This window comes from Taeniopygia guttata, chromosome Z (assembly GCF_048771995.1).
Source record: "Taeniopygia guttata chromosome Z, bTaeGut7.mat, whole genome shotgun sequence".
In the NCBI taxonomy this organism is placed as follows: domain Eukaryota; kingdom Metazoa; phylum Chordata; class Aves; order Passeriformes; family Estrildidae; genus Taeniopygia; species Taeniopygia guttata.
The window spans coordinates 63,545,057-63,570,811 of record NC_133063.1 but is presented as its reverse complement, the minus strand read 5'-3'; the positions used below and the strand labels follow the sequence as shown (position 1 = coordinate 63,570,811).

Here is a 25,755-nt window from a genome sequence, read left to right as displayed (position 1 = left end):
GGGAATCATCCTTCTGAAATCAGCACAGGTTACAATGCTGTAGGCAGCAGAGAGTCAAAGTCAGATTGGAGAAGACCCTTAAGGTCATTGAGTCCAGCCATTAATCCAGCACTGCCCACCACTAACCTCTGTCCATAAACACCATGTCTGATGATTTTAGAGGTCTTTTCCAACCTAAACAATTCTATGATTTTATGAGTCCACGGATCTGATGGCATAGGTACCTTTTTATCCATCTAACTGTGCACCCAGTACAAGTGTAATGTATTCCCTTGGATACACTGCAGAGGAATTCCTGGCAGAAGAACCTGTTCAGATTTGGCACATATGCAACCCAAGCCATTTGCCTGTGTGTCCAAGGTTTTGCTCCGGGCTGTTGAGGCCCTGCAGGGCTGCATGACCTTGCCCTGGGCTGCAAGCAGACAAGTGAAGCCCAAAAGATCAGTCCAGCTGCATTTCCCTGAGACTGCCCCTGAACACAGGGCATGAAGGAGCTCCTGGGATCAGAAGCTTGCTCTGGAGTCCTCTTCTTGGACTCAGCAGGAGAGGAGGGCAAACAATGGTTTTCCAAGCAAACTCCCCTGTGGACCCCTTCCAGACTATCCTCACCTTTCCCCAGAGCCTTCTGAGGAGGAGATGGCCACCTGCCAGCTGCTCAAATCCTGACCCACTTTTCCTGAGATCAGCAAGGGAGAGTTTAACAGACAAGAGGAAATCCCTAAACAGCATGCAGCTCAGAGAATGGAAAGTTTTTCCTTTGGGGGGAGGGGGGTGTGAGTTTATTGTGCTCCTCCCCCCCCCCCCCCCCCCCGCTTCCAACTTCCCCATGAATACATCTGGCAGCACACTGTCCCTGCTAGTGCGGGATCCCAGTGGAAAGCAGAGCTGGGAGGGCTCTTCCTGCCCGGGGAGGCTTCCCAGGAGTGTGAGGGATTTACAATCCCACCTCTCGCTCCCCATCCCCTGCAGAGTCACCCTGAAGGCCATGCGCAGTGGTAAGCTGCAGACAGCTTTGCTGGTGACCGGCTACTTTGTCTACCTGCTGGTGGGTGCTGCCGTGTTCCAGGCCCTGGAGAGGACTGCTGAGAAGCAGGAGAAAATGGCAGCTGCGCAGATGAAGGAGGCTTTTCTGCAGAACTTCACCCAGCTCACGGTGGTGGAAATGGAGCAGTTCATGAAGGTGAGTGGAAGTCCTTTCTCCCTCCTGTTTCCCCATCAGATGTTGTTCCCTACTTGTCCTCACTGCACAGGTAACTCTTACTGTTTTCCTTCTGATTGTGGTCACTTGGAGGCTTCCAGCAAACCCCTCTGTGGTGTGAGCAGGCAGCTCACTCTGATGGCAAATACAACTTATGCAGCCAGACGAAACTTTGTGTATGCTTGATATTAAAAATCCCCATCTCACAATATCCTTGGGGTTTTTTGGGTTTTGCCTCCTGTTGATTCTTTTAGTGGGGCTGTGCTCTTACACAACAGGTGGTATGGCAAGAAAAATGTGGCTGTCTGAAATGAATAGGTGTGGCTGCCACTTGGAACAGCATCACAGATAGCACAAAGGAACAATAAGGAAATGTCTGGATGGGGGAAATAAAAACCCAAACAGCTCTAAATAACTACAAGGAGGGTGGCATGATCAGAGTTTAGTTTTTGAGGATGCTGCAGAAGTGGAACAAGTAGCCTGGCCAGGGGAAAATATTTCTGGTCATGGCACAGGAAGATGAAGACGAATATGGCTGTCTCTTCAACTTGGGTATTTTAGAGTTCTATCTGCTATAATGCAGGAGAAAATGAGGAGTTAAAGCCTTGCTGGAAGCATTTGCACACGGAAAACTAGCAGAGCTCTTAATGGTCCACTTCACAGAATAAAGAAATGAGGGGAAGAACTGGTGCTTCTAATAGCAGAACCAGCAATTCAGCCCCTGTTTCACCCATGCATGCATCCTCTTCACCTTGTTTTTTATGGGTAGGAAAGAAGGTAAAAAAAAAAAAAAAGAGAGCTTTTCAAGAAGGAAAGAAATAAAAAATAAGAGCTTCCAGATGTCCAGTCCAATGTTCTCTCTTTGCTAAATACAGGGACAACTGGATATTGTTTGCTTTTTAAATTTCCTTTTAACTTAAAAAAAGAAAAAAAAAAAGGGGTTAAAAAAAGTAACAGCACTTAGAATTAAAACCAAGGAAGAGTCTGAAATTTCCTAAAGTGATAAATGATAGCACTGGAGAGGTGTGGAAGAAATATTTAGTCAATCCTTGTGTAGCAGGGCAGCCTCAACTCAACTGAAACCATCTCTAACAGATGTTCCCTTCTAACCTCCTCTCAAAGGCAATTTTGCAAACATCTGTGTAAATGTGCAAATTTATCTATGTGTATTCATGCATACAGTTTGGAGAAGGATGTGTATGTCAGGCTTTGGAAATCAGTGGACTTTCTCTGAATTTAATTCTGTGACATGAGTCAAAATACAGACTTGAAATTAAATTCTCGGTTTATCTCATGTGTACCCTGGTACAACTCACTGATGTGGGGAGGGATCAGAACTCACTGGGACGGATCAGAGCCACTGCTCATACAGGTGGGTGATCAAATATTGGCTCCACCACTGCCATCTCAGCTGCAAATCCAAATCAAAAAACCAGCCACCCCCATCTCTTAAATCAGTGCTCTGCCATATCCTGGTCACACACAGGATGGCGATTTTCCAATCTACTTGATGTGAAAGAAACGAGGTCCTTGGTCACACTGAAAGAAACAATTTCTCTCCAAACACCCACTAGAAGAGTCAGCACAAATAGGGCAGAAGTTGAACACTTGAAACCACTGGATAATGGTTTTCCAGGCTTGGAGGTGAAGGTGTGAATAGTGTCAGACAATCTCTGAAGTGAGGCGAGTGGTACTCGCAGGAGGGGAGCAGCAGTTGGCTAAACCTGTAATATTTTTGCAGCAAGCACTTCAGAAAAGCATCAGGATGATACCAAACTTTGCTTTTTCTCCCAGAACCTGATTGAAGCCATTCAGAATGGAGTTTACCCTGTTGGAAACGAGTCACAGTTTGAAGAAAGCAACTGGGATTTTAGCAACTCCTTCTTTGCAGGCACCGTTGTCTCCACAATAGGTAGGTCTAATGCTTTCCATTTGTGTGTGCCTGTGTGTCAGTGATGCTTATTATGTCTGGTTATTAAGAAACGAATGGATAATACTTTCCAGGATAAAAACTCCAGCTCTTTGTTGTCATGGGTGGCTTAGTCTTAGTCCTAAGACCTTCCCACTGCACATCTCTTGATGCTTTATTTTGGCTTGTCAGATATCAGTGGCCTTTCATATTATTTCCCGCTTGTTCTTTTTTCAAATCATCTGTTATAATTTTCACTCTGCTGATATTTGTGGGTGGGAGATAAACTTCACTTTCCTGGTTTATTCCAGGCTTTAAATCTGAGAGTGCTGTAAAACATTAACATTGAAAGGAAAGAAGTGAATCCTGCTGGGGCCTGGGCACTATTTCCATAACCTGTTTTGGGCTGTTAATTCACATATACAATTAGTAATGTGCCAGGAGGAAAAAAAATGGGAAGGGGTAAAGGCAAATCCTCAGAATTTTACGCTGCTGCTTCAAGCTGTTCTGATCTTTACAGGGCCTGCCTACCCCTACAGGCTTCATCCTTTCTTTTAAATGCACATCCCAAAAAGTGCAGGCATGCCAGACTTAGGGATAAAACCCATACTGTTGGCACCTGCTTCACAGTCACAGTGGAAGTCAAATCTGTGTTTTTACAGAGTGGTGCTGAGGCCTCACTCCTCCCAGACCAGACCCTAAGCACATCTGATCTGTGAGTGTCACATGCCCCAAAGGCCCCAGCAGTGCCCCAGCATCATGGGAGCTGTGTAAGTGCTGCCTGAGCCCGCAGGGAGATCTCCTGTGGAAGGGGAGGGTTCTGACCCTCATCGTTGAAAGTGGAATAATCGTTGAAATTGGAATATTTCTGCAACAGGGAGCACAAGACAGCTCATGCATTTGGGAATCTAGTAGCCCAAAAATCACTCAGTTGTTTTGTCTTTTCCCCCAAAGAAAACATTGCATTTTCCAAGGCATGGATGCCTTGACATGAGCTGTGCATGGGAAATGCAGTTTCCCAGCGTCACTGATAGCATAAGGACATACACAAAATTCAGTATTCTTGCACTCAGGAATGGACCTCATGGGGTCCAAGAGTCTTGAGACTAAGGGACATGTTTGGGGTTGTTCCACTACTTAGTAGGACCTTAAGGCAAATGTCTCTCTGGTATGAATAAATCAGCCACCGGCAAGGTCTGGACTAATTAGCACCATCTATTCTAATGCACACTGCACTGCCTTGGGACTGGAGTCAGTATCTGGACATAGCAACTCGCTGGGATGTAGCCAGGGAGGTCACTAACACACAGGCAGATCAACAGGAAGCTGGAGATGGCTGCATGTGATCCTGACAGCCTGGGACTCCAGCTCTGATGTCTTCCAGATCCTCTGACTTCTATTTTCTGACTTTCCATGTATTTGTCACAGGACAGAGCATGTTTCCCATAATTACTTCTTGATTGTGTTTTTGTTCCCGCTAAGACTGTGCTGGGAACACACAGAGCCACTTTATCTGCTTACTGCCTTTTTCAGAGGAAAAAATCGTGCATTTGGTCTGAGAAACACTAGCCACACCTTTTAGAGTCAAAGGCAGGCTGGATTGGAGTAAGGGTGAATATGACTGTGAATTGCTGCAGTTCTTTGGAGTATCTCCTCTGACCCATCTTTTTTTTACAGGCTATGGCACATTACATCCTAAAACTGCTGGGAGACAGATCTTTTGTGAGTTTTTGCTCTATTTGGAATCCCTCTGAACATTGTTTTTCTGCACCGTGTTGGTAAGATGCTCACACTGCTCTGTAAAAAGCTGGGGAAATTCCTCTACAAGAAAGGAATGAGAAAGGTAATTGGTTTTACCTACTCAGGCACAATTATATGCTCACTTCTAGTGTTCTTCTCAACTTCTATGCTGCCTTATCCTCGATTGTATTTGCTCTTGTGCTGGGTTAGATGTTGTTCTAGGGCAGGAAAAGAGACATTCTTCACTTGCAGAGCTAAGCAGACATGTCTGCCATAGGGGAGATATTCAGACAAAGGGATGCATTTTGTCTTCCCACCTAGATGGCAGAAATCCAGCCCCCTTCAGCAATCAGTGGAGAAATTTGGCATCCCACCCCACTTTTTGAGACACTTATCTCAGGAGCCAACACCCTAGGGAAGGGAAGTGCATGCATCCCTTGAAAATCAGTAAGGGTGATTAGGCGTCACCTTGAGGCAGCAAAAAGCAGGTGTGCTGTGCAAAGCTGTAAAAATTGGGTGAGGTGTAGAGGTTTAAATGGATTTTAACTCAATGCATAGTGTGTTACCCCTCCTAACTGATTACCCAGTCCTTTAGTCTCCCCTCACCCTTAACCGTGAAAGGAAGCATCAGGATGAAGTTGTCCATTTCAGCCTGGTTGCTGAAAGATGAGGAGACACCTGTAACAACCTCCAGATAGGATGTCTTTTGTCTGGTTTATACCCCAATTTATTTTCAGCTCCTCTCCTTCTCTCAGCACTGCTGAGGAAGTGAGAATAGCTTTTCTGTGTCTCCTACTGTAATTCTCTTTCAGGACAAGGTATGATTTCTACATATAACCCTGTTCAGATTGCTGAATTTCTTGTCATATATGGCAAACTTAAACAGCAGATAAGGCTCAATCAGATACAGACTCAAGCATATACACAATACATGAAGACAAATTATCCACCAGTTGCCATTAATTTCCAGGCAATCTTGGTTTAGAAAATTCTGTACACAGTGTTGCCTTCAGGGGAGGCAACGGCGACCTGGTTGCAAGGAGGCAGCACGGCAGCCCGGCCTCATCCGGGCTACTCGGGCTAACGACACACGCAAACACCAATGTGGTGGATGGTCGAAAGCGTTTATTATCTTATCTCATGGGTTTAAATAGTCTTGGGGGACTTTGCTACGTCAGAGGGAGTTCGTAGGGTCTCTAGGGTTAGTCAGGAGTGGAAAACTACTGGGTTAGGTGTGGTTACATGTTCTGGGGGTGGTAGATAATGTGTTGCAGGGTGAAGGGGGAAGGGTCTTTCTTTCCGTCACATCCCGGGATCTTCCGTTCGCCTGTCCCTATCTACTACACTCTTCTCATCACAGATCTATGATTTCAAGCTCCATCTAAAAATATAAGTCTTGTGCAAACTTTACTTTGGAATTCTTACAAAGTAGAGCTGTTTGAAAGTTCTTAAAACAGTATATTCAAAAGAAAATGGTTTTTTTTTGGTGAGGCTGATTTTTTTGATGTTTCTCGTCCTGCTCCCAAGAGTGATCTGCAAAATTGAGATATTTTATCTAGGATTAAAAATACTTTAGAGAGAATATTAATTTTAAGGTAGAATATCAGTGCCTCTTTTGAGAAGCTTCCTACTCATTTTTCATCTTTATAAATGCTCAACCACCTTGTAAAACTGTTCTGAAAAGTGTACTTTTTTGTGATGATGATGGTGATTAATAGAAATGAGAACAGGTTTGCCCCTTTTTCCAAAAAGATCCTAAACTGCTCTCCTACTCAAGCAGGTTCCTACTCCTGGATCTTACATAAGGATCCACATTTTGGATACAGACAGTTAGAAGTTCACTTCCTCATTTCTTGTATAGATATGTAAACAAAAATATTGAATATTCCCACTATTTTTTTGTCAATGTATGTTATTTGAAGCTATATCTCTTTTAACAAAATACTACTTTGGTCAAAAGAAGCGGAAGTAAAGTTGGAAGGTGTTATACTGTTGTATGCTGCATTGTGGTCCCAAAGAGAAGTATTTCATACCTGGGGCTGCTGTTGGAGAGAGCAGTCAGGAATATTGTCCATGAATTGTGATGTTTGAGAAGTAGCAGAAGAAGTTGAACAGTAGCATTAAAAAGCAATGAATGGTCAGTATGAGTTTTTAGTTAGGCTTTAATAGATTTTGTAGTTGCTGTAATACATGTGGTCATGCAGTAGGTTGGCAGGTCGATGTACGTTGTTCAGTGACTGCTTGTGAAACTCAAAGTATGTCCTTTGTAGGGTTTCAGTGAAATCTACTTCTCCTGCACTCCACCAGCCAAAGAAGTACAAAGAAAAAGACATTTTGCTCTCCAGACAATCCTCAGATGACAGATCAGCTCAGTCCTCAGTGAAGCCTGCAGACAGCAGTAGCTATTCCAACCCCTGTGCTACTCCTTCTTCTCCAGTGTCGGCAAAGGTAGAGTTCTCTAACATATCACCCTGCTCTTCCAAAGTAATAGAATTTCTTGCTGATATCATTCTGCAGTTAGGTATTTTACTGATAAATTAGGAAGCTAACGTAGCTTTTCATTTGTAACACTGCATAATACTTCCTTCTGGAACTTAAAAATCTAGACTAAATATCCTTGTTTCACTAGTTTAATACAGCAAAAATAATTTGTAGACTGCTGAGGTAAAGCTATCCAAAGTAGAAAACATGAGATTTAAAAAAAAACCCAAACTTGTTCTAATAAACATGTATTAGTTTTTTTCAACTAAATGAGTATATTATATACACACTTCTGAAGTTTTTGGATTCTGCCTTTCTCGGCTTCCATAAGAGATTTTCAATATCAATACTGATTCTGTCTTATCTACCTTACTATGACTGATTTTTGTGATGGTTATTTTAACAAAGTACACATTTTTAATGAGATTACTGTGACAGTTGTCCCATATACTTGAATAGTAGACTGCAGTAACACTAAGGAGATCATTGAGAGGAAACTTCATGGACTCATTGGAGGATGTAATAATTCCTCTTGAATTTTTCAGCTTTTAAATTAAGACAGCGTAAAAGGAAGAAAACATGTTTCCTGAATATAGAAATGCGAGTAGTGTGCTGTAGGCTACACTCTAGGATGCTTAATTTTGGTGTCATCTCAAGGTCTGTCAGACTTTAACCAATTCTAATTAATCACTAGACTTTTTAATCCTATTCTGCTCTACTTGTTTCTTGCCCCTCATGGATGAATTACTGTGGAAGGGGCTAACAGCAGGCCTGTTAGCTAAAGGAGCGAAAAGAAGCTGAGAGCAAGAAGAAGCTGTTAAAGAGCTCTCTCCAAGGCTGCTACCAAGGAGACTGAGAGAAGAGAAGAACTGAAGAAAGATAAGGAGAGCACTGCAGACGGACAAAGTATTTTTAGAAAGTTAACTAAAGTCACTGTTACTGTTCACCAGTGGTGTTATGTTGATTTTTTGTGGCCAATAGTTGGGGTAGAAGAAGTATAAACAATTAGAAAGTTTATAAAAGGTCAGCCATGTTCGATAATAAAGAATTGCCATCTGAGACCGCCTGTGGTCTGTGCTTTGTGTGGCGACCGCCTCGGGATACAGTGTATATACCAGTGACAGCTGGTGCCCACCGCATGGAGCAACAGCCTGAACAGCGTGGTCAGTCTGGAGCCACGCGGGGTCCCAGCTCCCAGCCGTGACCCACTGGGGAGCAGCGGGGGAGGCGGCGCTGGTGCGGCTGAGAGTGGCGTGTGGAAGCCACAGGGAGGTCCAGACTTGATTTTCTCCTATCAGGACACCTGGAAGCAGGGGAGGCACCAACTAGTAATAATGGGAAATAAATCTAAAGAGGAAGAGATTGTTTTGGCCACATGGAAAGCTTTGTTAAGAAATAAGGGAATTAATACTTCAGACTATGCCCTTCGTAGTATATTGCTGTGGGCTAGATCATAGGATTTTGCCACTGATCCTGACACAGCATTTAGTGTTAAAACTTTGAAAAAAGTCAGGGACAGGCTGTGGGAACTCATCTGAGCGGGAGATAAAACTTATCCATCTAGTTGTTACCCAATTGGAGATCGCTTTTTGAGGCATTAAAGGAATGGAAAACAGCGGGAACAAGCAGAGTACAACGTGGATGAAGATTTGGGGTTGATAAAGGAGTCTGATGGGAGGGATGAGTCAGATGGGGCCTTTGATGGGGAACTTGTTGAATACATCCTTGAAGAAGGTGCAGGTGTCCATGGAAGTTACCAGGCAGGCTACCAAAGCTTCCAGGAAAGTTGCCAGAGCTTCTATGCCAGCTGCCAAAGCTTCCAGGAACACTGCCAGAGCTTCTGGGCTGGATGCTGAAGCTTTTGGGAAAGCTGCTAAGGCTTCTGGGCAGACTGCCAAAGTACCTCCTTATCAGACTCCTAAGCCTCTTTATCTCACACCTGCGCAGCAGCTTGCAGCGGTCCCCGTATACACTACACCACTGCGCCAGTTGGCTGAAATGTCTTTAGCAGAGAGACAAACCCAGCTGTCTGCCCCCTGCTCCCCTCTGACGCTGTTGAGGCAGGATGGGAATGAATAGACTTTGTTCAGAAGGCTGAGACTATAACTCTGATTTATTTCAAAATACATCGCTCTTTTATACAGAGCTTCGTGCAGACCAGCTCTATTGGTCCTGAAGTGAAAACCTCGCACGCTATTGGTGTGCAGTGAATGACATACAGTAGTAAAACCCAATTATAAACAATGTGAACTACAAGAGAGATAAAGAACTTATTTACATTCTTTCTCAACACTTTCTCAAGCTTCTACCTGGTTAGAAACTTTATGTTTTCTCTTTGACTGAATCTAAGACCTACACCCCTCCACTCTAGCCCAGCCATTTGCCCCCCGCCCCCTTCTGAGCTGCATGAACAGTTTGCAAGGTCGTATCCTCCATTGCTGGACAGTGACAGCAAATCAAGTGAAGAGTCACCTGCAGTAACACCTGAGTTGGGTCAGGGAACTGTTGACAGTTCACCTTCTAATAGATCTAGCCCTACTGCCCCATGGACTTTGCCTCTGTGTCAAGTAACTGTGCTTCCCTGACAGCCTCAGAAGTTTTGGGAATTTGTTAGGAAGAAAGCAGCTGAAGAAAAAAATGGGGACCTAATAGAAAGATTAGGTGCCCCAAAAGTACCTCAGGAGCAGAGTGTTAACGCAAATGTTGCCTGTGATAATCCTATGGCTTTTCCAGTTTTTAAAGCAGTTCCTGGAACAGGGCAGAATGATAGTCATCACATCTTTGCTTGGAAGGTTGTGCAAGATCTCCAATTGAAAGTGGCTCAGTTTGGTATTAATTCCTCAGAGGTAATGCAGTTAATACATGTAATTAATGCAGTATGCTTGCACCTTATGACATCATGCACCTTGCTACAATTTTATTCCAACCAGTACAATATGGTGTGTTTCCAGAAACTTGGAGGTGAGTGGCGAAGTGCACAGCTTTAACAAACATGCAGCTGCTTCAACAGGACTCTCGTCACACTGTGGGCGTTGATGCCTTACTGGGCACTGGGCCTTTTGCTAACCCAGATTTACAGGCAAGGTGGGATCCTTCAATTTTGACACAAGCTCAGCAAATAGGCATGAGTGTTTTAATTAAAACAATGGAAATGGCAGCTCCAAAGCAGAGATATGTTACTATACAACAAGGGATGAGAGAACCATTTTTGCAGTTTGTGGAAAAGCTTGCTGCAGCTATTGAAAAACAGGTAGACAATGAACCTTTGTGACATAGATTGTATATACAATTGGTGAAAGAAAATGCAAACCCAGACTGCAGAAAGATTATTGACACCATACCTGGGAAGCCCACATTGCCTGAAATGGTTACTGCTTGCTCAAAAGTTGTTTCAGTAGAGCATAAAATGGCAGCTCTTGCTGCAGTTCTAAGACCACCATCGAAATGCTGTAATTGTGGACAGCAAGGACATGTAAAGGCACAGTGTAATACCCAGAAAATAACATCTAAGTCAAATGCAAGCAGCAATGTTATGTGCAATCATTGTGCTAAATTTGGGCACTGTGCAAGAGTAAGTATCATGCAAATGGTCAGCTGTTGCAGGGAAATGGGAAGAAGAACACGAAGGGGTGTGTGGGGACACAAATAACCTGACAACCATAAACAGCAATTATGGGCCTTCCCGGTACTGCAAAGCTACCCATTTGCGAACAGTACTCAGGAGCAACAAGTGGGTCCGCAGGGATTGATGTACCCACCGCCGACACAGTAATAACTATTTTGGCAAAAGAAATATGCAAAGTGCCCCATGACACCTATGGCCCAATAAGACGTGGATTGAGTGCATTTCTGATAGGGAGATCAAGTACTACGCTTAAAGGTATTCATGGGCATTTAGGACTTATTGATGTTGATTATTTAGGACAGAGTCATGCTATGATATCGATGACTGCCCTATTACTATTCAGAAAGGAACTTGCATCGCTCAGCTTGTAGCCTTTGTGAGTTTTGTTCCCAGTACAGTAAGTACCTCAAGTGTTCTGGACTGAGAAAGTAACGGAGAACCATCCAGTAAAGACATGCATCCTCACAGCCAGTGGATATCCTCCAGGGACCATACCGGTAACAGGTTTGATTGACACTGGAGCAGATGTTACAATACTCTCGTGACTGCGTTGGCCTCAGTCGTGGCCTCTCACTCATGCAAGTTTTGGACTTACAGGGTTGGGTAGTTCTACAACAGGTGGCTTGTCAGCCGTTGTAATTAATGTGAAACATCCCGATGGCCAACAAGCTAACATCAGACCCGCTGTTGCCGATACTCCTCAAAGTCTGTGGGGATGAGATTGTTTGTCTCAATGGGGTGTCAGAATTACTATGGATTTTTAATAGGAGCCACTGTGATGCAGGGTGGTGAATGTCCAGTTGTAGCCTTGACATGGTTAACAGATAAACCTGTCTGGGTTGATCAGTGGCCCCTTACTACCGAAACGCTTACTGCCCTGCAAGAATTAGTCACAGAAATTTGAAAGTGGATCATATTGAAGAATCATTCAGCCCCTGGAATACCCCTATTTTTGTAATAAAAAAGAAATCAGGAAAACGGAGACTTTTACATGATTTACAGCACATAAATGCTGTAATGGCAACAATGGGAGCTTTACAACCAGGTTTTCCTACACCGATAATGATCCCACAGGAATGGGCCAGTGAACCACATTAAACTTTCATGCAAATGAAGGATCCAAAAATAAACCAATCCAAAGGGACAGAAAACAGGATAAAAAGGGGCATCTGACCCACTGAATTCGTGTTGCTCCACCTGGGAACGCTCCTGCTTGGCCGGTGGGCCCCCTTGCTTTAGGCCTATTTATTTTAATAAATGCTGAAATCACTTCAGTACCGGGAGTGTGGTCCTATTTCTAACTGTACTGTATCAAAATAATTTACTAAAGCCTATAGTGAAAGCTAAACCTACATAAATTATTCATAACAATCAGTTAACAAATGATTTCTGAATATGGGATTCTGAAGGCAGTGGACTTGGATGGGTGTCCTGGTTTGGAATGGGAGGAAATTCAGGGAAGTGATGCAAAGCTTTTGTGTAACTGACAGGCTGTTGAACCACTGAGAAGCTGGACACACCTCTGTGAAACATACACGTTAAAGATGAAAAAACCCGGGAACTGTCTCTTTCTCTTCCGACTGGTGAGGAGGTGGAGAGCCCCAGCCCCCCTCTAGGCCAGGCCGAGCCGGGCGGTCCTGCCGCGGGCCAAGCCCCTTTCCCCCTCCCTGGGCTGCCCGCCAGTCTCCTCATCAACTCCAGTCTGGCAGGGCCAGGCCCCAGGAGCTGCCGGGCAGGAAGGCAGGGGAGGCTGCAAAGCCCTGGCTGGAGCAGGGCTCCATGGATTGAAGATCTTGCCATCAGATCAAGGCTCCATGGATTGAAGATCTTGCCATCAGATCCCGGCTCCATGGATGTGAAGATCTCGCCATCAGATCCTGCCTCCATGGATGTGAAGATATCGCCATCAGATCCTGGCCATGGATTGAAGATCTTGCCATCAGATCCTGGCCATGGATGTGAAGACCTTGCCATCAGATCCTGGCCATGGATGTGAAGACCTTGCCGTCAGATCCTGGCCATGGATGTGAAGACCTTTGCCATCAGATCCTCTTCCCCCTGCACGGCTGAGACCAGAGACCCCTGCAGCCCGTACAAAATACCAAAGACCAACCATGAGGCCGATCCTGACTCAGCAGCTCCAGTCAGGTGGGCCTTAGGCGTGATGTTAACCCTTTCAGTGCTTCAATCCTACCTCGAGTGAGAGAAAAGAACAAGATGCAAGCATGTAAAGGAACAGCATGAAGACATCAAGGTCAGCAAGGAAGGAGTTAAGTCCCAGATGGGAGAGGTGAGGAGATGCCTTGTTTTTGGAGCTGAAATCCCCTTGTAAGCTATGGAAAAAATACTCTTTTTTCCTTATAACGCATGAAACTATAGGGAGATTAAATTGTTCAAATTGATATTAAGCAAAGGCCTCCATGCTAAGATAAGCAGATGTTGAAATAGCTGTGATCCCATGAGAAGGCTGAACAGAGAAAGAAAGAAGAGTAGTCTGGTGCTTCCCAGAGAAGAAGAAGATTTCTCTTCCCAGGGATTAAGATTATTTTAGAGATAGATAACGAGAACTTTTGCCTTTGAACAGCTGTTTTTTAAAACAATACCCCTTAAGCTGATGTCCTAGTTTAGGGCAAATTTGGGAGAAAAACCTCTGGAAGGAGCCCCCAGGAAAAAACCAAACACGGCCCCTCCCCACCCACCTGGTTCGGGAAGAATTTTCTCAGAGAGAAGTGGAAAAGAACCTGTTTATTTAACAAACAAAACACTCCCCCGCACAAAAACAAAAAAAAAAAGAGCAACACCAGATGATAACCAAACTCTTTCACCACTCTGAAGAGATCACAAATCCAGAGAGTCTCTCGCCCGGGTCTGGGCACTGGGGATTGCTCTTCAGCACTGCAAATCACAAAGCACAGGCTCTCGGTGTTCCTCAGTGTTTCCCAGGTCCCAGTCTGGAGCAGGTTGGGATGATATTCAGGAAAGGGAAAGGAAGAAAACAAAAGCAGTCCAGGGAAAAAATTGGACTGCTTAGCTAAACTACCAAGCAAAAGCAAAGGCAAAAGCAGAAGCAGGAGCAAGAGCAAGCAAAGCAAAGCAAGCCAGCAAAAGCCAGCAAGCAAAGCAAAGCAAGCCAGCCAGCACTAGCCTCTTCTAGACAACAGACCATGGGGGGAGGTGAACCGACTGATAACAAGACAAAACAAACCTTTACTTTCAGAGTCAGTTCTGAAAGCACAGGACATAATATCAAACATAAACAGAACACATGATTTGGGATACAAACACCATAACATCACCCTAGGACAGTCACAAATGCACATTTTCATTGATACACGACACGCATTGTCCACAACGATTGCTGTGTTGGTTGGGCTCATCACTTGTACTGGATCCATTAAAGGAGGTCTTGTCAGCCACTGAGTGAACTTAGACATTCAACATGAATTTACCTTGCTTTTCTCTCAGCACAGAGGCAAAGGAAAAATTAGATCAGGTGCTGTTGTTGTGCAGGATCCTTGCTCATTCTGGAGCTGTAATTCACAACTCAGCTCGAGTGTTTCATTCACCACTCCTGGGCAGAAAGCAAAATGCGAGTGGGAAACAAAGTCATCTGTTCACATGAATAAGCAACAATAGCACAGAACATCAAGGGGCCACTCTGACTGTGACCATGTCTCCTAGTTGTTAGCCAGCTGGGATAGGTACTTTGCACCAGGGCTGTGGGCAGAGTTAGATAAATCCTTGCAGATGACAAGAGACCTCAAACTGAATGATACCAGGCAAAAATTGGGTATGTCTGATGAAAAGCCCACTTTGGCTTTAGTTAGCTTTGAATCAAATTCATTTCAAGGTAGCATTTGTTTGAATTATTTTAAAAACCACATTCCTTGCTTTGAAATGAACCACGAAAATATTTTGTGTTGAGTTTAATCAGTGGGAGTTGTTTGGTTTTTTCTTTTTGGTAAAGAATGGGTTCTGCTTTGAATTTTCTTCTCCCAGTTCTCTCCTAAGTGCTTTATGCCTTAAGCTCTTAATAAGTCTGTAGGTGAGAAATACCTAAAGTTCTTGAGAGATGAAACCAAAGCAAATAGCAACCCTCCTCCTGTAAGCAGGATGGGTTATCAGTTACACAACACAGATGCACAGAGCAGGTTTATCACAAGAATGCTTTGATCTCCAGTAATCAGCTGGATACCTTCAGAACATCTTTGGAAATCAGGGTGAGTAAAAACTGCTTGTGGGTTCCATGCCATTCAAAAGGCAAGGCCTTTAGGCCTCCAGGCAGAGGACACCAGGAAAATGGCACAGGCAAAACCACATTTTGTTCCCAGTCACTGAAAGCCCTGGAGATGCCAGGGTAGTCACATAGTGGCAGGTGGGCAAATCTCTCCTCTGGCTTCCCTGCAGTGGGGTTTGGGTGTCAGGATTTGAGTGTCACTGTGTATTTATTCTACCAGTGCCTGCACATACAACTGGTTCCTGTATCTTCAGCTGTGAATGCTTCAGTGCAGTGGACTTGCTCTTCTCTCTTTTATATCTTTCTACTGTACAAATCCAGGACAATGTTCTGTTCTTTTCATTCATACTCATTCTTGCAAAGAAAATCTCACAGCAAGAAATTGGACAAGCAATGGAAAAAAGAAAGGGGGAAAGCAAGAAAGCAAGCAAGAGAAAGAAAGTGAGAAAGCGACAGAGAGAGAGAAAGAGAGAATAGAGAGAAAGAGAAAAAGAGAGAGAGAAAGAGAGAAGGAAGGAAGGATTCCAGGAAGGGAGGGAGGGAGAAAGGGAGAAAGGGAGAAAGGGAGAAAGGGAGAAAGGGAGAAAGGAAGAAAGAAATGGAGAAAGAAAGAGAGAAAGAGAAAAAAAGGAAGATAAAGAAAGAAAAAAGAGAGAGAGAAGGAGAGAAAGAAAGAAAGAAAGAAAGAAAGAAAGAAAGAAAGAAAGAAAGAAAGAAAGAAAGAAAGAAAGAAAGAAAGAAAGAAAGAAAGAAAGAAAGAAAGAAAGAAAGAAAGAAAGAAAGAAAGAAAGAAAGAAAGAAAGAAAGAAAGAAAGAAAGAAAGAAAGAAAGAAAGAAAGAAAGAAAGAAAGAAAGAAAGAAAGAAAGAAAGAAAGAAAGAAAGAAAGAAAGAAAGAAAGAAAGAAAGAAAGAAAGAAAGAAAGAAAGAAAGAAAGAAAGAAAGAAAGAAAGAAAGAAAGAAAGAAAGAAAAAGAGGAAAGGGCTTGAACTTGCCAGTGTGAGAGTTTCAGATAAACCAGGTGAGCACAAACTGCTTTGTGCAAGAAGCAGGTTAATAAATTCTTTATGTCCTTCTGGAACAATTTCCTAGAGTGCTCAACTCACCTTCACAACAGAGGTGCTGCTTTGCTGAGCCTGCAGGGAGCTGTTCTGAGTTACTCAGGTACTTGCACAGTGCCCACCCTGTCAATGGGGCATCCCAGGAAATGGCTCCTGCTGCTGCCTTCCAATCTTCCAAAAGCAGATTGAGTCTTGTTTCTCTTTTCTGTGCTCTATGTTTTAGTAGAAATTAGAGAAATTAATTAATCTGTCTTCTAAATTAGAAATTTAGAAGTCAGAGATGTGCACATCACCCTCAGAACAGAGAACGGGAGGCTACCATGATTTCTTAATTCCTGTTGGATTTTGTTCTGCAGTTCAGGCTACAAATGCAGTCTTCAAACACCCAAAAGCCTTTCCCCTCTCTCTTCTCTAAGGGGAGTGGAGCTGAGTTGCTCCATCTCAGACTACAGAAGTTCAAAGCATGGTATTAGGTCACTGAAATGTGGCCTTAAGAGCTTGGTTTCTTTCACTTTAAAACGAATTTAGTGACTATTATTGAAACAAACAGTATGGATTTGCTTGGGTGTTGGTTCATTACCAATAGTTTGGAGACTTCAATGCAGCAGCTGCTGCTTGCACAAGAGGAGTCTTTCTTGATGGACCATCAGCAGGACCCAAGGCTTTATTGTCCAAGACAGTTCAGGGGGAGTTGAATTATTAAAGAAATATGGATATTGATCTAGTACCAATATCCAACTGTGACAGACAAAAACGCTCTAACAGTTTAAAGTTAGAAAGCGTATGTTTATTCGACGCCGGGCAGCGTGTGGGATAGCTCCAAATACTCACCGCGGCTTCCAAGTGATTACAGAGTCTTTTTATCCATACAATTATTGCATACCCAAAATACAAATACATATTCATAATTTTGGTACATCCCATTCCTCACTTTGCATGCTAATAATTTCAAAAGCTATTAAGATTTTGTTCCTTGAAACGGATCAGTGGTCCCTTTCATGGGGAGGGGTCCCAAAATGAGGAAGTAAATGAAGTCTTCCTCATTCTGACCTTTCTACCTTTTCAATGCAAATATGACAAATGAACTCTTGGTAGAACTGTCATTGTCTTCAGTTGGTTTCAGAACAGAGGAAGCCCACAATTGTCTTATGCTCCTAAAAGCTATTTGTCAGATTCTATATTCTTCATTATAAACCCAGCTAACTAAACATTGTGTTGACAAGTTACAATTATTAGTTAACTACTAACTCTTAACTTCACCAAGACCTACTCAATTATTTTAATTAACTCTAGTAAAGCTTATCTCTAACTAAAATCTTAGCTCTCCTAAAATCTCTAAATTCCTTACAGTTTATGTTTCAGAGTTATTAACTCAAATACAAACTACATTTGTTTCCAAAGCATGTCCAACATAAGCATGGTGCAGGCAGAACACAGGGCATAAACTGAGAGGTCTCTACTAGGTTAGAAACCCATGAGGATTTTCTAACTTCAGTAGGCATCAATGTCTTACTGAGAAGACACTGCATTTGAAGAGAGAAAAGCCTTCCTTCCTGTGGTGAGGAGCTGTGAGTCACCAGATTGGGTATTTCAGCAGCAATTTGTCTGGATACAGGCTGATTTTTTTTTTTTTTTTTAATGAAGCTATTTACAAGCAAACTTTCTACAAAATAAAGAACCTTTCTATAAAGACTATTATTAGTCTCTTCTTTCTGTGTCCTACTCTTTGTTTTCCTGATTGGCAGATCCACCTTTCCTTACCATATTTGACAAAGAAAGATACTCCCATGTTCATGCATTGGCACAGATGTTATAATTTTGATCCAATCCCACTCAAAGCAGGTCTTATTAGACCAGGTTTCTCAGGCCCTTCTCCAATCAAAATCAAGGCATTTGAACAGGACCTGAGGTAAAATCAAGCTCTGAGTGGTGGAATTTAACCTTGGCTTACTTTTGTATAGAGAGGATGCATATTTCACAAAATAAAAAAGGTATTTTTTCAGCTGTGAGAGACAGTTGTAGTTACAAAGGCATTGGCAGTTTCTCTCCTGAAGTCAGAGTTTCATTTTCTGTATTTTCACACCAGATTTACAGACATCGTATCCAAATTCAGCAGGTGGTAGGGCCCAACATGTGGCTCTGAATAATCTTCAGTAAAACACAAACCTGCTAAAAATGCACAGAGAATTAGATAATCCATGGCCTGTGCTTCTTCAGTGCATGTCTCCATTCTGGAGTAACTTCATTTCCACTGATTATCTGTCCTGACAGCTCTGGGAGAATCCACCCCATCAGCCAGTTTATCCATGTAACTACAGGCTAAGGGTCAGCAACATCAGTGTCCCTTTCCATGACTTTGTTCTTCATGGCAAGCTTGGAATGCCATGTTGGTGGCTAGGAAGCAAGGAACAACAGTGATTGTTAAATGCTGATGAAGAGTTATATTTTACTGTTCTGTTTGCAAGCCTCTGCGCAGCTGTGCCTATTTTCTCTTCGAATTTCTGTCTTGGTGTCCAGCGTTCCTGGACAGAAACCACACCTACAAATAGTTCTTTCAGCAAGCTTGTCCAGTTCAGACATCTGCTGTGGTTTGTATTTTGCAAATTCCATGCAAATATTATCATGCAACACCTAATTGTGATTTTTGGGGGGACTGCTCAGATTAACAGGTAACAAACAATTAAATCCTCCCTTTATCGAAGCCAAGTGTTTACCTTTTTTCGTTTTTAAAAACAAAATGTTAGGTTAGTTGTTTGGTCAAATGTAATAAGTGCACTGCATTCCCCTCATGATGCAAGTTTATTCCTTTTATTATTTAAGGACACACAAAACCACTATAAGATATTTTTCAGAGGCACAAGTGCCCTCAAAATATGATTACGTGTGATGGAAATATGTAGTCTTTTCCAGAGTAATTTTAATATCACTGTTATTTCTGCACAGTATGGTCAGTGTGATGGGTAGGCATACTAACACCTTACAGTGACATTATCTAATACGATTCTTCCTTCAATTTTCTGACCTGAAAAGGTTCCCATTCCTAAATTAAGTGAAAAAGGTAGGCATCATATCCATTCACCTTTTTATCTCTGTGTCCTCAAAATATTTGTAAGGACCTGTAATCTTGTGCTTGGAGTGCTGGATCAAAGGGTTAGAAGGCCTGGAAAGGCACACACCAGCAATTATCCATCTGGAAATACATTTATGTACTTCTGAAGAGTCAAGAATGCAAGGTGGGCTGCAGGGGATTATTTAAAGTGTATCTAAATGTCTGACGCTGCTTTTTTTCAAGACTACCACAGATTTTCTCTAATAACCTGTGAGACCATATCACAGATGAGACTGAGAATAAAACACTTCTAAGAACTTCCCTCCTATGTCAGTTTCTAGCCAAACCAGGAACAGCAGGACTCGAACTCTGACTTTGAAGAAGATCACCGTTATGGCACCTTCTTGGTCTCAAGAGAGTCTTAGATAAGACATTTAATGAAAAATATTTTTAATCAATATTAGATGCTTCTGTGTTGGTGGAGAAACTTTAATACACCATGGTGTTTGTCTTTCTGCTAGGATGGGAAAAATGGAATGTAAAGCAAAGATTGTAAAGCGCTGCAATAAACAAATACCTGCTATGTAGACACCAGTTTATGTGCTTTTACTTCCAGCCTATCTTTCAGTCATCACAACAAAGAAGTTTGCATGTCATTGCAGTGTGGGTGGGTATGTGGGATTTTGGGGAGAAAATTTGGCTTGCAGCTGTGCACCTCAGTGTGTCCATGTTTGGTCTGACAACATGATTTTCACATGTACACTGTGGTACAGGACATTAGAACTTGCTCCTTCATTAAACCCGGTGCTGTAGCATCACATTTTGCCTTTCCATATACTATGTGGGAAATATGTTTCCATGATGGATTTTCCAGTGAGGAAAAGCAGTGTAACACTTAGGAAGTCATTGAAATGGCACCAGCCTAGCAGAGCTCAAGACGCATTTGGACGATACCCTCGGGCAAAAGTCACACATGGTGTGACTTTTGGGAATGGTGCTGTGCAGGGCCGGGAGTGGGACTCGATGGTCCTGACGGGTCCCTTAAAATTCAGCATATTCTGTGTCCTGCCAGTTTGCAACACCTGGACAACACTTACAGCTTGATGCCTGCTTGATTCTATCTCCCTTCCTGTCGCTTAGGCCTGAAAGCACACAAAGACCAAACATCAAAAGGGGGCGGGCTTGATGGGATAGACTACATTTCCCAGGAGGCTTTGCGGGGCGCGGCAGCAATACGTCACCGGCGGTGGCCGCGGCAGGCGCCCGGCGCGCCCCCAGCGTGGTGGCGGTGCGGGCGCTGCGGGTGGCGGCGCGGCGGAGGCCGGAGCTCGGCCCCGCGGGGCTCACGGCGTTCTGGGGCGGCCACCCCAGGGTGGGGGTGGCTTCTGGCCTTCTCCTCATGCTGGGCCTTCACTGGGCCGTGGCCCTCTGGAGGTCATGTAGCCTGGCACTCCCTGAGCCAATCCCTCAGGGTTTGTCCAGGCGGCTTTGGAGTGTTCTTAGGGAAGGAGGCTCCTCAGGTTCTCTGGGCAGCCAGCGCCCACCGAGGTGCACTGCTGGCGGGGCCGCAGCGGTGAAGGGTTGGAGCCTTTACAGCTGTTACTGCTTTTGTTAGAAGTGGGAAGAAAGGGATTTCGCGGGAATGAAAATCAGTTCCTCTGTAACAGTTTGCGTGAAACCACGCATGGGTGTTGGCTAGATTGGGGCATACGAGAAGGTAATTTTTTTTCCTAAAAACTAGTAATGTTTTTTTTTTTTTTTACATATGGGCACTGATTTTCTTCTGTAATAGTGGTTAATTTCTGAAGTGCTTTTTATTCATAGCAAATTAGGAAATGGAGCGGTAACAGAAAACAAGTAACTAATCTTGTTAAAATCCTGCTTTCATTCAGAGCAGTGAAATAAGGTGGGGGTGTGATTGCTCTGCAGAGGCAGCCTGTGTGGGGAGCAGCACTTGGGGAAAGCCTGTGCTCTTCTAGCTAACAGACCTGATGAGTCCATGGGATATGTGGAGTGTCTGGATGGAGTGGTTTAAAACATCACAAGTACAAAAATGCTCTCACTCTGTCTTGTGTAGCCCAGAGGCTGAACATGTGTTCTGGTGCCAGCAGGAAGGAGGAGGGAGAAGTGGAAGCAGATCGAGCAGTTCCTGAGGAGGCAGAGAGCAGCGAGCCCAGCCTGATCCACCCCCTGCCACGCTGCTGGAGCTACATCCCTCCCGAGGACCTGCAGAGCTGCCTGGAGTGCCACGTCAGGGAGGTCTTCGGGCCCTCTGTTCCCGAGGACTGGCAGCAGGCTCCCCTGCAGGAGAACAGGCTGAAGTATCGCCTGCTGGCCCGGCTGGCAGCAGAGCTGGGACACGCTGTCCCCAACTCGCAGCTGCACCGCGTGCGCTGCGCCGGGGACATGCTGGGCTTCTACCGCACCCCCGTAAAGGACAGCACCGAGATCGATGAACTCGCAGCTGCAGAGCTGCCCCCGAACCTGAAAATCATCCGCAGCGGTGATTCCCCCCACGCAGCATTCCTGTGCCTGTCTGGTGCTGTAGGGCAGCAGCAGAGTCCTCTGGTTGGGGTGAAATCTGTGAATTTCAGTAATAAAGGTTCACTGAGCTTTGCCCACGTTTGGCTGTTCCTGTTCTGCTCTTTTTTCCCTGCAGACCAGTTCCTGCGAGGCACTGGTGCAGCATGGGCACTGCCAGCTGCCCCCTGCCCTTTCCCTGCTGCTGGGAACCAACAGGATCCAGTGGGGATCAACAAAGGGACCATCTCCAGTTTCTACTTTGCACCTCTGTGTTAGTTTTGGCTAGGGTAGAGTTAATTTTGTTCCTAGAGGCTGTTATGGGGCTGTATTTTTGACCTGTGCTGAGCTCAGGGCTGATAATACAGAGATGTTTTTGCTACTACTGAGCAGGGCTTGCACAAAGCCAAGGCCTTTCCTGTTACTCTTACTGCCACACTGGTAAGGGGATTTGAGATACATGGGAGCGGATAATAATAATTGTAATATTTGGATCTCCTCCTCTTCCTGGAGATTTCACATGCTTAGAAAAGGACAGATCCCTGCAGAATAATTAATATCTACACAGTGTTGTATGGAGATCTAGTTCTAAAGTTGGGCAGAATGGTGTGATGGCATATTCCAGGTGGAGCTGGTACTCAGGAACACCCACCACTTCAGGGTGCTCAGAGACCATGAGACCAGCAGAATTCTTTCCAGAATTTTCTCTTTTCTGCTTTGAAGTAACTGGTCTTAAAATTAATGTTTATGTTAAAAATAGAGCCCCCAGGATCCTGTGGATCCTAGGGTGATCAAAGGCTCCAGGCCTCTGCATCTCTTCTCTTGTGTGCTGCTTGTTTTACGTGTGTGGCACATTTACCTACAGAGTGCTCACTAAGGAGCTGACCTTGCTATGTGCCAATTGCTACTTATGTCCTTGCTGTGAACCAAAATATATGGCTAATTATATTATTGGTTTTCTTTACAGAGTTGTCTAAAAGAAGGAAAAAGTCTTCTATTTAAACTTTTAAAAAATTCTCTTTTGGAGAACTATTAATATCCAGGAACATTTTTTTTTTCATTTTTTTCACAGTCTGCACTGTGTCTCAAACTTGTGTTTAGGACACCAATAATCACATCTTGATATTTGTTCATCATCTTTTATGAGGTGACCAAATGCCATCCCTACATTTTGGCATGAAGAGGAGTCACATCACCAGAGACAGGCAAAAAGTACCTTTTATTTCTAGTTCTGCTGGAGACAGACCAGACCATGACTGAGCATTTTGAGAGGGGATAATAAAGAAAGTTCTGATGGCTAAACCTTCAAGTACTCAACTAGCCTTGGTGCCACTGGAGACCCTGAAAGATGCAATTCTATAACCACAAGAATTAAGAACAAGTCCAGCTTGCTGAGGGTGCTCTCTGTCCCAGCTTCCAGGTCATTCACCAGGAAATTAAATGATGTTTTGACCCCTGTATTGACCAACTCTCTATAAGAATTTGTGAATAGGAAAACTTTGTGCATATTTGATTTTTTTTTTTTTTTAAGGATTAGAAGATGGTTTATTTTTTTTTCCCCTGGAAGAACAGTGGAAAATATTTATAAATAAATAATGCTAAAAAGCACAAGAAAAAACACTGCAAAATAGTGAAGAACAGAAGAGTTCCTGAGATGCAGCCATTGGCAATACTTGCAGAACTTATGAGAATTTTCTTTAATACATTTCAGAACAGATTGAGATATTTACTATTGGACACTTTCTCTGAATTGCCTCAAGTCAATAAAGAATCCTCACATTTGTCTAATGAAATGGATTGATTCTCATTACCTTTTTCAAAAGCCTGAGGTAATTGTAGCTTTTAGGTGTCTGGGAAAAAACTGGGAAGGAGTTTACAGCTACTTAAAGAGAAAGCAGAGGAAATCTATGCTTGAACATCTGGTGATTTTCCCAAACTCAACTCCCAAACCTTTTTACTGGGTAAGCAAAACAGAACAGTCAACATAGTCCCAGAAAGTGGCAAAAAGTGTCCTTGTGCCATCACCTTTGATCCAGCAGGACTCTAGAGATGACAAACTCTGACTTCAAAAAAAACCTGGGAAAATCTGGTGTAGGCATTGGCCCGAAAAGCCTGAATGTGATGGCCTCTTCTGGGGGGGCAGATGAGAAGCCCCGTGAATAGCGACCAGGGGCTGATACTCGAGATGTTAATGGACAGAGCCAGTGCCTGCGCCGCCCCCCCAGCAGTCTCAACTTGCACCATGCAGCCCTCAAGCTAACAAAGACTGCTCTTCTAAATGTAAAAAGGAGTGGTCGAAGTTCTGATGACTCAAATGTGGTGACAATAGCCCGTGGTAAGAAGGGATGATGGGACCCTAGGGCCAACAATGGTGATGAATGCTGGCCTCTCTGGAGTCATGGGCAAAGGGCTACCCTATTCAGGAAGGCAGCAACTCCAGCTGTGGGACCAGGTTCCATTGCTGGTGGGTTTGAGGAGCACCAATACACTGGCTTCCAGAAACCTGGAGACTTGGGAAGTGGAGAGGGACCTGGCACTGTGGGCAGGTGCCAGTGGGAGTGCATGGGGCTGGAGCAAAACATTCTTTCTGTTTCTCCCTGAAGCAGGAAATCAACCCACAGGGGTTGGACACTCTCACAGGGCTGGCCACCAATCACCCAGGTACTCCTAATCCCATAACTGAACATGGAAAGGCAGTGAGGGCCAGCTGCAGACATTCCATTCATCAGAAGCAGGGTCAAGACACACAGCCATGGATGTGTAACATAGGTGATTAAGGGAAAGCAACATGGAAATGTAAAAGTGCAGAACAAGAAACTCCTACTTCATTTTTCCTCCTGGCACTGTGCACCTGCAGGGGAAAACATCCTGTCTCACATCCTGATGACCTCACAAGTGACAGATTGTGACCTCACCAGAGGATGGATTCTGACATCATGTAACTTACTGCTGATATTTGGGCACCAGCAGAGCCTGGTTCAGTCTGGTTCAAACCTTGACTCCTTCCAAGCATTTCTGCAAGTGGGAGCAGCTCATGGTCCTCACCTCTCCCCAGCCCTCTGCAGGGCACAGAAATGGCCACAGGGACAGAGGGGAGCTGCCCCATCTGCCAGGATACTCAGAATGATGTGGCTTCTGCTTTGCCCTGTGACCACCAGTTCTGTTTGGACTGCATCCTGCGGTGGACAAGAAGTCCAGTGTGCCCACTCTGCAGCAGGTCAGTAGAGACTGTCAGGTTTCTTGGCCATGAAGAAGATGACTATATAGACATGGCCATCAGAGCCTCCGAAGAGTCACCAGAGACCAACAGACAGGCAAGGGAGAGCTCCCTTCCTCCTGGATGAAAACAGCCCCAGTTGTGCAGCTGCGACACCTCTGTCTTCCCCACAGGGAACACTGTCCCCAGCTGAGCAGGGAGCTGCAGAGCCAGAGCCTGTGGGTGGCCTTCTGCCCCAGGTGTGGGCAGGACTGTTCCGACAACAAGAACACCTCCTGGATCCTGTGCAGCCCTGGCTGCGTCAGAAGCTGGAGGGAGTATACTGGGACCGGTGGTGGCTGGTTGAGTACATAGAGAACTGCATCCTCTACAGCCTTTGCATCTATGGTCCAGATGTGGAGATGCTGGTCCAGGTGCTGCAGCCCCTCCTCAGTGAGCACACAGTACCACTGATCCACAGCATCAGCAGTGTCATCGTGGGCCGGTGCAGTGAGAAGGCCCAGAGGCTGCTACGCTCTGGTCATGTCAGGGGTGAGAACAACAGCCCTATGGCTAGCCCCAGCTCCAGCTCCAGCTCCAGCTCCAGCTCCAGCCCCAGCTCCAGCTCCAGCTCCAGCTCCAGCTCCAGCTCCAGCCCCAGCTCCAGCTCCAGCTCCAGCCCCAGCTCCAGCCCCAGCTCCAGCTCCAGCTCCAGCTCCAGCTCCAGCTCCAGCTCAGCTC

At 44.5% G+C, this 25,755-nt stretch overlaps 2 protein-coding genes across 2 annotated transcripts; both read left to right on the top strand.

The window, feature by feature from the left end:
* The first annotated feature begins 806 nt into the window (after positions 1 to 806).
* Positions 807 to 8,387, top strand: LOC140681926 (potassium channel subfamily K member 16-like). The gene is made up of 5 exons (XM_072922636.1): positions 807 to 1,180; positions 2,993 to 3,110; positions 4,785 to 4,950; positions 7,118 to 7,295; positions 8,085 to 8,387. The coding sequence occupies exons 1-3, from the start codon at positions 827 to 829 to the stop codon at positions 4,859 to 4,861; spliced, it is 549 nt and encodes a 182-aa protein (XP_072778737.1). The 5' UTR covers positions 807 to 826; the 3' UTR covers positions 4,862 to 4,950; positions 7,118 to 7,295; positions 8,085 to 8,387.
* On the top strand, positions 8,359 to 23,611 carry LOC140682001 (uncharacterized). Its single transcript, XM_072922841.1, has 3 exons — positions 8,359 to 8,491; positions 20,507 to 20,846; positions 21,410 to 23,611. The coding sequence occupies exons 1-3, from the start codon at positions 8,359 to 8,361 to the stop codon at positions 22,095 to 22,097; spliced, it is 1,161 nt and encodes a 386-aa protein (XP_072778942.1). The 3' UTR covers positions 22,098 to 23,611.
* The last annotated feature ends 2,144 nt before the right edge of the window (positions 23,612 to 25,755 follow it).